At 39.7% G+C, this 14,865-nt stretch overlaps 1 protein-coding gene across 1 annotated transcript in view; it reads right to left on the bottom strand.

Moving 5' to 3' along the window:
- Positions 1–4,506: 4,506 nt before the first annotated feature.
- Positions 4,507–14,865, bottom strand: part of LOC140237094 (probable methyltransferase TARBP1) — a 33,003-nt gene continuing 22,644 nt past the window's right edge. Inside the window, exons 17-27 of the mRNA XM_072317036.1 lie at positions 14,121–14,198; positions 13,461–13,584; positions 12,826–12,936; positions 11,622–11,771; positions 10,540–10,623; positions 10,035–10,222; positions 8,275–8,543; positions 7,378–7,560; positions 6,542–6,666; positions 5,177–5,313; positions 4,507–4,684 (exon numbers count right to left, since the gene is read on the bottom strand). Coding sequence (XP_072173137.1) covers positions 4,519–4,684; positions 5,177–5,313; positions 6,542–6,666; positions 7,378–7,560; positions 8,275–8,543; positions 10,035–10,222; positions 10,540–10,623; positions 11,622–11,771; positions 12,826–12,936; positions 13,461–13,584; positions 14,121–14,198 — 1,615 coding nt within the window. The 3' untranslated portion in view covers positions 4,507–4,518. The remainder of the gene's footprint in view (positions 4,685–5,176; positions 5,314–6,541; positions 6,667–7,377; positions 7,561–8,274; positions 8,544–10,034; positions 10,223–10,539; positions 10,624–11,621; positions 11,772–12,825; positions 12,937–13,460; positions 13,585–14,120; positions 14,199–14,865) is intronic.

Genomic DNA, 14,865 nt, shown 5'->3' with positions numbered 1-14,865 from the left:
TCATGATATCAAGCTTGCGACTTTCAATGTCAGTGTTTTGCATAGTATTTGTGAGTGGTGTACTGCGTTTGCTTTGAAAATAGATGTGTACTGCATGGGGATGTGGCATTTCCTACATAAGTATGCCAAAATGACACAACTTCCAGCACCAAGGACAAAATCAACAAGATTACTGCACATTTTTGTAAATTTATTTTTCAATATATGATGAGACTTCATATTGTTCGTCAACATGTCTCAAATCACTTTGTGGAATGTGAGCTCACATTACCTATGTACATTTTATACTACACGTACGTACTGTCCACAGAAACAGACTTGCAACATGTACAATTATTATCTGAAGTCATGAATGTTGGTAAAACATTTTTCACAATATTTCTGTGATCTATCACAATTATAGTGCAACTGAATATGATATTACAAAAATCCATTACACCAATGACATTGAAAAGTGGAATTCGGTTCCTTTCCTGTAAGGTAGTCATGGTGTAAAAGTTGAGAATTTCCCCACAATCAATACTAATTCATGTTTGGCTGAGTATGATAAACATCACATCTCACATTATGTGCAATAACTTCACACCACGTGATCACAAGCTCCTATGCTCTGACTCTGCCGTAAATTACTTGTAGGTTTTACCCTAAATAGACCAACAATGGAAGATCAGTGAAGATACATTAAACCTTTCACGAGTTGACATACATTGGACACAGGAAAATTTGTTGACTTTGGATAATGTTGACATGAAACACACATTACAACTGCTCACACAGAGCTGCATAATCAACTAGCTCGAGTTGTTCATGAACACATGTATGAGATTGTAGGACTATACGACCTCCAGAATAAACAGAAAGGCACATGTCTTGTAAATAAATCAATGCAATTACAGGCTCAATCTTATGATCAGCTATGCCAACAACCTTTCTTAATGTCTTCATCAAACCTTTGTATTGAAGTGGTGTTTCCACTTTCATGGAAAACCCCATGAAATGATGGGAAATTCATCTGTTTTGTCTTTCAATGGAAGTTACAGAAGCAACAATACCTATCAACTTACCACAGGATTTGTGGTTATACCAAAACAGCACTTAGTCTGACCACTATGCACTGTTACAAAATGCATCTCATAGCTTTACCTCATGGCAAACCATTACAAACACATCTTATACCTTTACCTCAAGGCAATAGTAGGTAACAAAAATAAATTAGCTCATATGGAAACTGTTTTCCCCAAGTAACAGTGATGGCTTATTGCGCACTCCAAATAATGAATGTCATTTAGATATTCTGAGGTCAGTACATGTGCATTTACTAAATTCTAGAAGAACTGCTTTAAAAACAGTACTAAAGTACAGTACTTTGCTCCACAAAGTTTTTTTTTCCCCCAATAATAATCTAGTTGCTATGGAGAAAAAAAAGAATCACTGGACACTCGCACGATATATTCTGCACATAACAAACTGCAAATCATCACATAACACAGTTTTCTAATTTCTGCATTATGTATTAAACAGCAGTTTGCTTCTTATGTGAAGAATTAATTTAGAACTGATGGAGATAGTGTGAACATCACAATGATTACACATGTAGCTGGCAGCAAGTCGATCAAGATAAAAGTCTTCGAGAAATTGTGGCAAGAATTCACAGAGGTAGTTGAGAAGTAGTCCATGGTTTATGCAAACTTCCTCTGCATAAATGCCGGAGATGCCAACCCTCCCGATTTCACCAGAAGGCTCACGGAATCCGACTCCAACTCCCATCCTTACGGTCACCTACATCATGCTCCAGGAATTTCTGTGTGTGTGTTTTGTGTTTTGTTGTTGTTGTTTTTTTTTTTTGGGGGGGGGTGGGAAACATCTTCCTACACTTGGACAAGGAAGTGAAAGAAAAAGATATTCCTTGGGAATACTGTGTAGCAATTTGTGCCAATAATGCATCAGTTCTGCTAGGTTAGCATAAAGGCGTTGCATCTTTCATTCACAAACAAAATGCTGATTGCTATGTAGTCAGCTGTCCTTGCCACATGATTTATAACACTGCAAAGAAGGCAGCAAAGGCCTTGCTGATTGCATTAGATGAATTATTAGGAGACAGAGATACTACTATCTGCAAGAGAGTAGTAAGTGCATCTGGATCAGAGGCGTGAAGCATCTTCAAGAACTGTGGAAGGCCTACTAGAAAAATGGTTATCGATGGAATGTTGTCTTGAAAAACTTCTGGAGCAGTGGGATCCATTGAAGCTCTTTTTCCACGGAGAGATTAGAAGGAAGCTGAGTAAGAAGAGTAAGATAATGCAGAGCAAGCCAGCAAAGATGTCTGTAGTAACCAGCTGCTGTCGTATCAGAGCTCCTAACTACAATGACATTCATGGATAGAAAAAAACCAGAATAGCTGATGACAGGCAAGGCAGCTTCAAGTCAGAGCACTGCAGGAACAGACCAGCTCAGCTTGTCACAAACAGACATTAGTGTATTCTACAGTGCAGTTCCTAGCTTTATGAAAAAGCAACATGTGACTACATTCTGAAGACACAGCCACTTCATGATGAACTGCTAGAACATGCAGATGTACTAGATCTTCATTAATAAGCGTCATCACAAGAAATTTGCATCACTCAAATACTTGTTGAGAGATTTCCTTGTCTTTTGAAAGAAGACAAGGTGGATCAACTAGAGATTGAGTTTGCTCACTATCAAGTTGATCCCCTTTGTACAGTGACACATCTCAACGAATTGATCAGCAGTGGGATGAAATTGCTAAGATTTGTGATCCATCAACTGGAGGGATGAAGTTCACAACTCTAGCTACTGTCGTGACGGGATTACTAGTCAAAATAGTTAGTGGATCTTATGAATTAAATGAATGCATTTGATTTTACAATCAACTCAACCAAGGATTGATTGAAACATTATGTGTAACACACATTTACCCACATCAGCTTTTTATTCTTGATAAAAATGTCATATCAGCCCCACTTATCTTATCTCATGGAGGATGGACTGATTTTGCTACAACACGCATTTCCCATAGACACCTGCCCGCGTATACTCGGGACTCGTCCTCAACGGATTATGTTTCCTATCATTTGTAGACCTGTACATGTACATGTAACCCTCTCCCCCTCATTTTTTCCCCCGCATATATTTTTTTATTAAAGGTGCACTTTTCATTATTTTGATTACTATAAGAAATGTCAAAATACATGTAGTGTGAAAATAGACTGACAAAATGGTTTAACCCCAAGAGCTTGAAAATTTAATAATCTTGGCCCCTCATTTTTTTCATGTAAAGTTGAAAGTTATGCAGGGTCTAGATAGACTTTAAACTGAGACACTGCATTTAAAAAATTCCATTTTTACTTTTTTGGGGGGTAATTCAATGGTGCTATCAAAAAAGTGGGGATTTTTTCCTACATGAAAATGTTCCAAAATAAGCCTCAGATTGCACCAGAGAGCATAGAGAACCCAAGAGCTTCCAGGACCCTAAGGCGGGCCCTAGACCCGCCACATGGGTTGAGCACTTTACGCACATTATTTGGTGTCATGCACAGTTGCAAATCCTTCCTGATTTTGATTTCCAAAAGGTGGCATCTCTGATAATGCATGTGACAGATCATGTATGCTGACAGACATCCAAACATGACTGTGTGCTAATACTACTCACGTGAAATGTATGCTTTTTTCACACTTAGTTTAGTCCATGGATTGAATGAAAAACCATGGATTTGATTTGAACTACCTCCATGATGAATTTGGGCCTAATATTCCCCTCCAAGTTCAACACATAGCACTTCTGGTTTTCTGTCTGTAGTGGATCGATACCCGACAGGAAGACGGCAAAATGTAATTGCTCATATGAAGGGTTCACATGGCAACAATTATTTGGTCAAAGCCCTAGCAATGGGATGTGACAATTTGTCAAATCATATAGGGAGACATGCAAAAACAGGGCCATAAACAAGACTAACTTTGTGAGCATGACTCGGAAAAGAGCAGAGATCAGAAAAACATGATTATTGCAGTTTTGCAAGATTCTTTTGTCCTTACCATTCCATGTCTCTGAATATCGTAGTGCCAATAAAATGCTGTTGATGATAACTAATACAATGACATCAATATGAGATATGAGATATGAGATATGAAAGAGAATGATAAAATCATGAATACAAATAAAACAATAAATGTTGACAATCCTGTATACATTGAAAAGTTTTTGCATGTTGTAACAGTGGGTATTTTCGCACAAGTAATTTTTTCGCGCTGGGCTGGGTAAGATGAATTTTGTGTGTTTTTAATTCCCTGGACACCAGTCGTAGAATAGTGGTACATATAAAAAGCAAAAACATTTGCATGCTTTTGTTTTCGCGCTAGCTTCTGGTTGTGCAAAAATGTGTGAAAATTTCCACTTTACAGTACGTTGTAAGTTAGAAATAACTTATGGCAAGGTTGCAGAGTTCTGTGATTACTTAAAAAGGATTAACGACTTGGATGGTGTGGAGGGGCTCAGGTGTGTCAGCTTGAGTCCAGCTGGTTGAGGAGATTCTGTCTGGTGTACTCCCATATCATCAGGGCTCCACTAACGTGGACATTCAGTGACCGGATGAATCCCATCTGGGGGATCTCCACGCAGACGTCCAGGAACTGGATCAGATCGACCGGGATGCCTTCTCTCTCCTTCCTGAAAACAGTGCAAAGGTCACCAAACAGATACGAGATAATTGTAGAATGGAGTGGGAGGCGATCACACCTGATGGGTACAGCGAATGGCCCACGTACCTACACAAACTTGGCTAAAGACATTGGTTTATGTGCGGAATGAGATACAACGTATTGCTTGCAGGTACACGAAAACATCGTCAGAGTAAAAATGAAATTAGTTCCTGGAATGTTACAAAGAAATTGACTTGTAAGCTCAAATTCTGTTTGACATATTCACTACACATTTACTGAAAATAGTGGAAAAAACAAAACACTGAACTTCACATTGATATTGCTATGAAAAAGGTAAAAGAAAATTGACAAATAAATGAAATGTTTTCAGTGGTGAAAATCAGCACAGTCTCACTGATGCCACATTCTTATGATAACGAGTGCCTACGTAAAATCAGCTTCTCTAACTATCCTTTAAAAACAAATTCAATATTAAGAACCCATAATAGCCTGGACTTACCCTAACAGGAGCATGGTGCGTTTTGGAAACTTAAAGTCTGTCAGTGCCTGGCTGTTTGCTGTCTGCTCCACACCCACCAGCGCGTAGCCATGTTTCTTCATCTCCAGCATGTAATCCTTCAGGTCACCTGGCTTGACCTGTCACCAAATACAGATGGTCAGAAATGTTGGATGGATACAAATTCACGGTTACAGAGATGGGCAGAGAAATAGGCAGATAACTAAAGATTTGACTGCGAGATATTTCCAAGCACCAGCGGGCAATAAAGGGAAATTTGATACAAACATTTCCACCTTGTAGGACTAGCATGAATTTTTCACAGGAATTACATCACAGTCACAGTCAGTCTCCTGTAAAACTCCTAAATAACATCACAATCTCCTATTGATCTTAATCTTATTGAATTCACAAGACCCTGCAAATACATCTACTTGACTACACCCCAGCTGAATTTCTTGACCTATGTTGTCACATTTATGGTTCTGACTTCACTGTAAGAATGCTGCATCATCATTACAGAGCTAACATAAACTAATATCTGAGAAAGACTTCGACGAGGACACTTTCTTGCTGCATCTCATACCGTTCTCCCAAGCTAGGCTCACCATCATGAACTCAGTTTCATTGATCATCTGTGAAATTTGACTGTCAATTTAATTGCCTGTTGTCTGCCCATTCCTACAATGGATTTCTGGCTGGCACAGCTCAGCTGGAATTACTCAGATTCTATTTAGCCACTCTTCTCCTGTTTTGCATTACTCTCACAGAACATAATGGAATGACTGAGTCAAGACCATAATGCTCTGTGCTCAGACCAGTGATGAACTATGGAGGGCTCTCTGTGTCACTTTACCTTAAGCACCATATGTTAACAAGGTTCTTATTTTCATGAATTTGAAGCATCAGGTGCTATTCGCTAATTTAACAACACCAAATAATCTGAACTCTGATCCCAACAATATTTACAGAATACTGCAAACACAACACATGCAGAGCACATGAACATGATTGTGCATGTGTCTAAATCACATTTGTGTGAGTACCAGTACATTGTTATCGGTACAAACTCTGTAAATGTCTGCTTCATTCAAATGATCTTGAATCATTTTTGGAATACCTCATCATAGAGTCAATTCTCAACATGTGGTTTTTTTTTTTTTGTTCTTTCTTAAAGTTTATAGCACTTCTGTTTTCCATGAGGGATTGCTAATTTTGCTTCCTAAAAATGAGTGAATGATACCAATTTCTCCATTCATTGCTGTACTCCTCAATCACAAATTCCACCACTTGTGATACTGTTGGGAAGTCCCTGTTCACACACACTTACACAAAATCAAGTTGGTAAATATACGGCATATTCAGTACCTCTCTGATTGGCAGCCACCTCTCAGCTGACACACTGAGACTGAGGAAATCCTGGTGGTCTTTGAGCAAGAGGTTTCCCAGCACCAGACACGATGCTCCGAAGATCTCACATGTCCTGCACAGACCTGTGAAGGGCAGGGCAATATTGGTGACTATTTAGTCATCATATCCTTTCTATCACTTCTCATAATGATGTACATTTAATTTGTACATACATTTGTCAACATCCTGCACTGTACCATGGGTAATGGTTGAAGTTTTAGCAATCAACTGTCATGTCTGGATAATAAAATGACTCTGCACATATGTACAGGACAGCTGCACTTGCCTATCGTAGGTAATTTTACATCTTACCCTCTCAGAAAATGCATTGATCAAAACACACTTCAGCAGTATGTCATTTTAAGGACTGCATTTTTAAAAACAAAATCAACAATGAGCTACCTCCCACATGAAGCTGTTGTTGGTGGTGTTGTTGTTGTTGTTGATGTTTTTTACATTGACATGCATCTTGCATTTTGAGCCACCTCAATGGCCATCTCTGGTCTTTTCACACAATATCTGCAATATTATCCCATGACATGCAAAGATGACAAAAACATGTAGCTCAAAACATGGAAATTTCATTCTGACGCCCGCAAATACTTGTGCCTTCTTATTTGCTAGGCATGACACAAAGGACAAGAATGAAAGTCTGATAGGCAGATGAGTGTGTGTTTGCGTGAATCCATTTGACTGTCTGTCTGTTCTCATGAGCCTAACTAACGTGTGTGAATGTCTGATTCCGAGTGCCACAGTGTGTGTCCGTGTCTCCTTTCTCCATTTTCACCCCTCACCTCCAAGATTTGGTATCCTATCCACTAGTGATGCCACAACCACCAGATGACCCCTGGTTGACCTCTGACCTGCGGAGGGTTCCAGGCCGGGTACGGGGGCCTCCTTCCATGGAGTGATCTTCTTCTGGACGTCAGCCGAGCCGTCCTCCAGCCAGGACACTGCCCTGATCTCGGCGTCTTTTACTGGAGGGGAGACCAAACACTTCCATTAACCAGTTGAGGACGAGTCCCGAGAATACTCGGGCAGGTGTCTATGGGAAATGCGTGTTGTAGCAAAATCAGTCCGTCCTCAGCGGGTTAATCTTTCACATACCCCTGGGACGCCAACACTCACACATCTAACTAGGGAAGGTTTCGAAGAGCAATCATGGAGATATGTACAATGTATGTGCATTGCCTTCAGCAGAAATAATTCCCCATATGGGGAGGATTTTATATTCTCTTTTAAGGTCTTGAGTCCTCAGTTTTCAGGGAGCCTCCTGCAGAATCACAGACACTTTTCAAATCAGACACTCTGTGTACAACTATTACTTGACAGTTCAATTCATTCCTGCATCATGGTGCATATTACATGGCATGTGCTATTTTTTTGTTCACTTCGTTTCATGCATCAAGCAGAAGACTTGGCCACTGAGACTAGTTTCCCAAACCTCCCTCTATATGAATGGCATGCAAAAGTTTGCGGCATGCAGATAAAGTCACAACATTTAAAATTATTTTTTCCACTGTTGAGATGCTGTATTTCTTACTTTTTTCATATCAGATGATGTAAAAAAAAAAAACCACTGGAAACATAAAGACTGGTTGTAATATTGTAATATGATTAAACAGTAGGGGGAAGATACAATTCACATGTATCACAAGGACAAAACCGGTTTTAATAAGAGTGAAATTTACCTGACGTGAGTTTCTTCTTCTCCTTCAGTTTGCAGGTCCTGAGGGTGTCTCGGCCATTGAAGAGGGGCATCCCTGCACACGCATCATCCCGTTTCCACGGCGACGCATCGGACACCAGGAACAATTCTGGCCTGACGAGCTCGTCATCAGTGACAAGGGTGAGATAGGGCATGGTGTGGAAGATGGTCTCCACGCTGAGGTCCAGGATGGGATTGAAGAACTTCAGGAAGAAGCTTCCATCCATCCTCTTCCTCAGCTGCTCCAAGGCACTGTTGGATGCAGGAGGACAGGACATATATAAGGGGTATTCCATACGATTTTCATAATTTCACATCATGTAGTTCTTGAATAAACAGCTCCATGTATAGATTAGTAGAATTTATTGCGGGTCTTGAGCAGAGAAACCAATACTCTGAAAAATCTTAAACAAATTACACTGAACATCAATACTCTGAAAAAAAAACTTAAACAAAGTTCACTGAACAGTGGTGATGATATATGAGCCTCACAGAATTTTCAGAAATGTAGCAGTGTAATTCCATTACAATACTGCTTGCTTAATAAGTTTACCTGTGTAGAATCTATACATGCCTTCTTCTTCTGTTCTTTTTCATTGAGCCCCAATTAACTCATGCATTCTTATGGTGAGGCTGCCATGTCATCATCCTTGTTCATTGCAATTTGTTACAAATGTTGAAAACATTTTTATTCCTCATCCCAATCACTATAAATTCTGAAACTTTTTACTCAGTATAACTAATGCAATAGTCTGAAAATCATCCGGAGGTCTCCTTTAAAGGGACTGTACAGTACTGGTTGAGGTGGGGATTCACGTTTTGAACATTCCTAAGTGAGATAATGAGAAACCTCGTATGAAATATAAAAGAGAATGTAATCTTAAGAAGGTTTCAACGTTTATCTGATGAAAATTGGTTTTTAAATGGCTGAGATATCCAAAAAAGTGATAATAATAAATGACTACAGGCCATACCTTTTATTAGGATCTCTTTGTTTCACCTTGTTTTTGGATATCTCAGCCATTTCAAAACCGATTTTCATCAAATAAACTTTTGATACCCCTTAAGATTGCATGCTCTTTGACATCTCATAGAGTGGTTTCTGAATATCTCGCAAAACGTTAAAAGCTAAATCCTCGCCTCAACCAGAACTGTACACACCCTTTAAACAAGTAAGAGTAAAGGTTTTCGATGCAACCATCATGGAGCTGCTTCTAGTGTTGCCCTTTAAAAGTCAAAGTACAAGGTTGTTAAATTATAGAAGCCTTTGGGAGCTCTTTGGGAGCTCTTAAAGGGATGGAATAGTATTAGTGGAGATTAGGATTGGGCTTTTACCTTTTTGCGAGATACCACATACCCACTGATGAAATAATACATAGCATACCATTCTTAGAGGAATTCCAAGTTTATTACATGAAAATCGCTTTGGAATGGCCGAGACATCCAAAAATAAAGTGAAACAAAGTGATCCTAATCAAAGGTGGGTCCCAACTTTTATTAGGATTGCTCTGTTTTGAATATCTAAGCCATTTCAAAACCAATTGTCATCAAGCAAACACTGAATCCCTCTTGGAATTACATGCTCTTTCATATTTCATAAGAAGTTTCTCATTATCTCACTGAAAGATGTCAAAAACCTGAAGTTAGGTCTCAACCAAAACTATACAATCCCTTTAAAATCATCACAGCCAAAGCAATACATGGCAAAAAAGTCACCGCCAAAGACTCCTCTCTTTCTCTCACTTGCTATTCTTGGTGAAGTCCATGCAGACGGCCACACCCGGATACCTGTCAATCACGGCCTGGAGCCCCGCCTCCTGGCAGTCCCTCCACATCTTGCAGAGGGAGACCTGGGCCTGGGTGCGGAGGGCCATGGCTGGCACAAAGGTCCAGGGCAGAACGGTCGGGATGGCCCGCATGTAGAAGGCTTCCTGCATGGGTGAATTCAGCAAATTGAAGGAGAGAATTGCAGAAGAAGAATTACAATAAGAACTTCAGTCCTCACCAGCATCCACCTCCCCCCAACACCACTCTCGACGACGACGACGACGACAACAACAAGTTACCATATCAACCACTGCTTATCCATGTGTTCTAATCCCAGTAAAGAAAGACAAGAAGAAGATCATTCTGACAGACAATCAACCAGGATAATTCTGACAGTCGATCAAGTGGCCTATCATGGCTGAGACATATCTAATCCCCAGTCCAGTCCCTCGCCGTCCATTGAGGGACGGGATGGTCTCACCTGTTGCTCCTTGGGATGCACAGTTCCGAGATGTGCGATGATCATCAGCAGTGGTGAGAAACTGACCTCTTCAGAGTTTGCAACCTGAAAGGTCAAACATAAACATACAACACTCACAAAATAATTAAAAATGGAAACAACAAAAAACACAAAATTTTGACTGATGAGCTCAATGGCCTGAATTCACGAAGGTGGTACAATCTTGTCCATGGTTTAAACCATGGACACAGACCGTAGTTTTTTTATGGGGCACCAAGTGTCGCAATGCCCATTTCGTTACGAAATCAGTCATTTCGTTGTCGATGAAATGTTCATTTCGCTAGGAAATGTTAACATTTCGTCAACGAAATAGGCCATGCGACACTTGGAGTCCCATAAAAATCTAAGGTCTTTGTCCATGGTCTAAACCATGGACAAGATTGTACCACCTTCGTGAATTCGGGCCTATGGGGCTGTGTGATCCTCACTGTAGAAAATTTATGAAAATGCTTAAGTACAACAATGTGTAAATGATGGAAATATCTTTACAGATCAGGTACATCATCATAAACACATATTTTGCTGTAGTTCTCTGTTAGATCTGGCTCCTATTTCCTAAAAAGTTGTTAGGACAGCAACTCTTGCCGAAGTGACAAATGTCATGGTAACGAAAAGACTCCTGCTTCCTGATTAGCTGCTGCTACGGGAACTTGCTATTTTGGCAAGGGTTGCTATCCCAACATCTTTTATGAAATGGGACTCAAATGACTAATTTGCGATACAACTGGACCCGTGAAAAGAACAAACAGTCTGGGATCTGAACCTCTTTTCTACATATCATTGGTCAGTAATCAATGCCAGCGAGCTGAAGCTAGTCTATGACAGTGACATAATGAACTTCAAATAACAGCCCAGTGCCTCCATTTCCAACAATTCTCTATTCATTTATATCTTATTGGAGACTACAGATGACATTGGAGATCAATTAGACCAGAGAGATGGAAAAATATGAGAAGAGAAAGAGATAGGAAGACAGACAGACAGACAGACGGACAGAGAGGGAAATGTAGAAAGAGTAGCAGGGAGGAGATGGGAAAAGGTACCTCTGCGGCATAGGTCCAGAACTGGTCCACAAGGTGCGGGTGCAAGTGTAGGAGTCGCACCACAAACAGCTCCATGAGATGTCTGGTGGAGGTCTGGTTCTCGGCCCTCAGTGCCCTCAGTACTTTACCCAGCATTGCTGCAGCTGATGTCTGAGGTACGGCGATGCGCAAAACAAAACAAAGCTGACTGTTAGGGAGCATTCTTCTACAAGACTGGACCTCTTTCAATCTTTTTATTCCTCCACATGACCAGCTTGTGAGAATTTACACAGCTCTTGTAAAGTGCTTCCTAGTTTGGCCATGTGAACTCAATATCATGCATATTAACATGTACACATATAAATATTCAAAGGGTAAAGCACACTGTCCCAATGCCTGCAGAAACTGCCAAAATTTGCCGCAAAATAGACACATATATGTACATTGAAAATGTGTGAAATAGTGCTGTGATAACACAATTTTAGTTGGGTATTGCTTCTAAACGACGTAAATGTGAATATCAACCAAAAAGGTACACCAACATTATTGCAATCTGAAAACATATTAGATCGCTGTTGTTATGTAATCTTTTACAAATGATTTTATCGATAATCAACAACTCAGGCCATAGCAGTATACATCAATCTTCTGCGCGAGACTGAATTGCAAGCAGTTTGTTGGGAAATAAAATTGTTAGGGCACAATTCATTATCAAGTAACATTCTACCTACCCAATACCGAGCAGGGAGGTCTCTTCAGGAATAAAAGTCTGGTACTTTTTTCACACTTTTCATCTCAAAATACTCCGAAACAATTCACTATCCAGGCAAATTTCATCAGCCAGACAAGTTTCTTGATAGACCCTTTCAAAATATTGCAAGCAAATTCCAAATGATAAAAGATGGATTTTGAGCCCATAGATGTTATTTCTGTTTAAAGCACCATCTAAACTCCCTGTTAAATGCTTTCATGGTGATGGCCACTAATCTTCACGTAACACAGCTGAGCCACAGTCAGGCATGTCATCTTAATGCTTGACAAGCTATCATGTATTAATCAATGTATGTTTGAATGTATGTGTGCATTTGTCTGTGAGTGTGTATGTCAGTATGTGTGGATAAATGTATGCAAACAGGTTTATATTGTAGGCATGAACAGATGTATGGCTAAATGGATGTATTTCAAGGTATCAAGTTGTGTTGAAGAAGACAACAGAAAAGGTTACCTCAGAAAGGAACTGCACGATCACCACAGCCGCTTGCCAAATCCGCAGTTTGAGTCGATGGACCATAGAGTTGATGATGTAACTGCGTCTTACTGGAGTAATTTCCTCATCCTGGGTGTAAATTATGGGAAACCTTTGAATTTAGCTGTGAGGGTTCATGGATTTGGTGGATACATCTTATGTTGGGTGTTGCGTAAATTCACAAGGACTGTGAAAAACATGTAGCTTCTATTATAAACTTATAATATAAACTGAATAAAGTATACAAATATATTCAATAATGTGTTAGGAAGCTTGGGCTTTCAAACCCACTCACTAGGCCTAAAGCCTTAAAAAAGTAAGTAAATACACAAATAATAAAAGACTGGGAAGAAAAGAAAGAAAGAAAGATTTGAATAAAGAACAAAGTAAAGAGAATACCAATAAATCTTTGAAAACAACAACAAAATGTACAACCAAGTTTGTTTCCAAAACCCTTTTTGAGGGTGTATACAAAATCACCATTAGACAGCAACTGATACATCAATCTGTGCCTCACATGTCCGAATAAAGAAAAATATTGACACTTTGGTCAAAACTTCTTTGACAATGAAAACAGGAAGCTAAGGTCAAAGTTCAAACAAACATGTGCTTACCTTGTCAAGCAGACTAGTCAGGAAGTCCTCAAAAAATGCCTCCTTCCCCTGGAGGTCGCTGTTGCCAATTTGAATCAAGATGTTGATCGCAGCCACTCTCGGATGACGAGGGTCAGTTGCATTACTGAGGAGTAAGATGTAAGAATATGGCACCCATAAAAGTCAATGTCTAGTGTGTCTGTGCAACTGAGTTACTGGTTAGCTGTTTTTTTTCTCTCTTATGGTACAGCATGCCTGTTTGACAAAACTGTTTTCATCAATTTGATTTGATTTATCATTCATGCGTAACAAAGTGTTTGCTGGTTAATACTTGTCGCCTGGGCTGAACCAAGAGGGCTTGGTATCATCTGTTTCTGGAAAGTAAGCACAAAACTCCACCATCTGGTCGAGCTCTGTTCTCTGCCAGAGGTGAGATGGGCAACACTGGCTCAGCTGGCCTCACTGGGTTTCACGCACACAAACTCTAGACAATACTCAATGCAACCAACTGAGCCACACCATCATCTTCTCTAATAGCTGATAAGTATCTCTTGTATCACGATACAGCTTCTATTTTCCGTAATATTTCTAGATATGCACTTCAGAAGTCTTCTGTCACAATGTCATCAAATATTCAGTGCATCTGAGGTCTGAAAAATAGTGAAGAATTGGTCTTTTTACCTGCCACTCTTGAGAGTGCGCCGGACTGTCAACAACCCCTCATGCTGCACCAGGTAAGCAGAAACATCTTCCATCAAACTGCACAATTAGAAAACGAGGGGGAAGAGGGAGAATAATCAAAAGAAAAAAGAAAAAAGAAAAAAAGAAAAAAACATCCCTGGTATTGCACTATGGCACCTACATCTTCCTGCTGAAAAAAAACAAACAAACAAAAACAACAGAAAACACACAGAACACTGTCCATGAAGGAGGGCTTTAAAAGTAGTATGATATTCCTACAGGTACTACACTACAACATAACAGAGACAGATAAAGCCCTACAAGATTCTTACTGTTGGATGACATGCATATCTTTCCATGAAGACAATTTCATTTTTTTTTTTTTGACATACTATACAGTAAAACAGAAGGTTGCGATCCAAAAATGCATGACAACACAGGGTTTGTTCTAGTAATGAAATTCACCACACCACATTTTGGGATTTCAATGTAAATACATTTGTATGGTCATCCATCAACCACAGCTTAAGTTCCTATTCAAAAGTCTTGTATACAGCACCTTCCCATTTCTAAACACTGCAAAACACCTGTGACAATGCAAGACTTTGGAGTTTTCAATCCACTGAACAAGTCTACATGTAGAATGTAAATGACTGACCTATAAAGCAGAGATCATTACAATCAGCTCCCATATGGCTTATAGGAGCAACATTTTTTTCCTTTCTCTCTCTCTCTTGTATGTGGG

Source organism: Diadema setosum, chromosome 1 (assembly GCF_964275005.1).
Source record: "Diadema setosum chromosome 1, eeDiaSeto1, whole genome shotgun sequence".
Classification (NCBI taxonomy): domain Eukaryota; kingdom Metazoa; phylum Echinodermata; class Echinoidea; order Diadematoida; family Diadematidae; genus Diadema; species Diadema setosum.
Note: the sequence above shows the minus strand (reverse complement) of the source record. Positions and strands in the feature narration are given on the sequence as shown.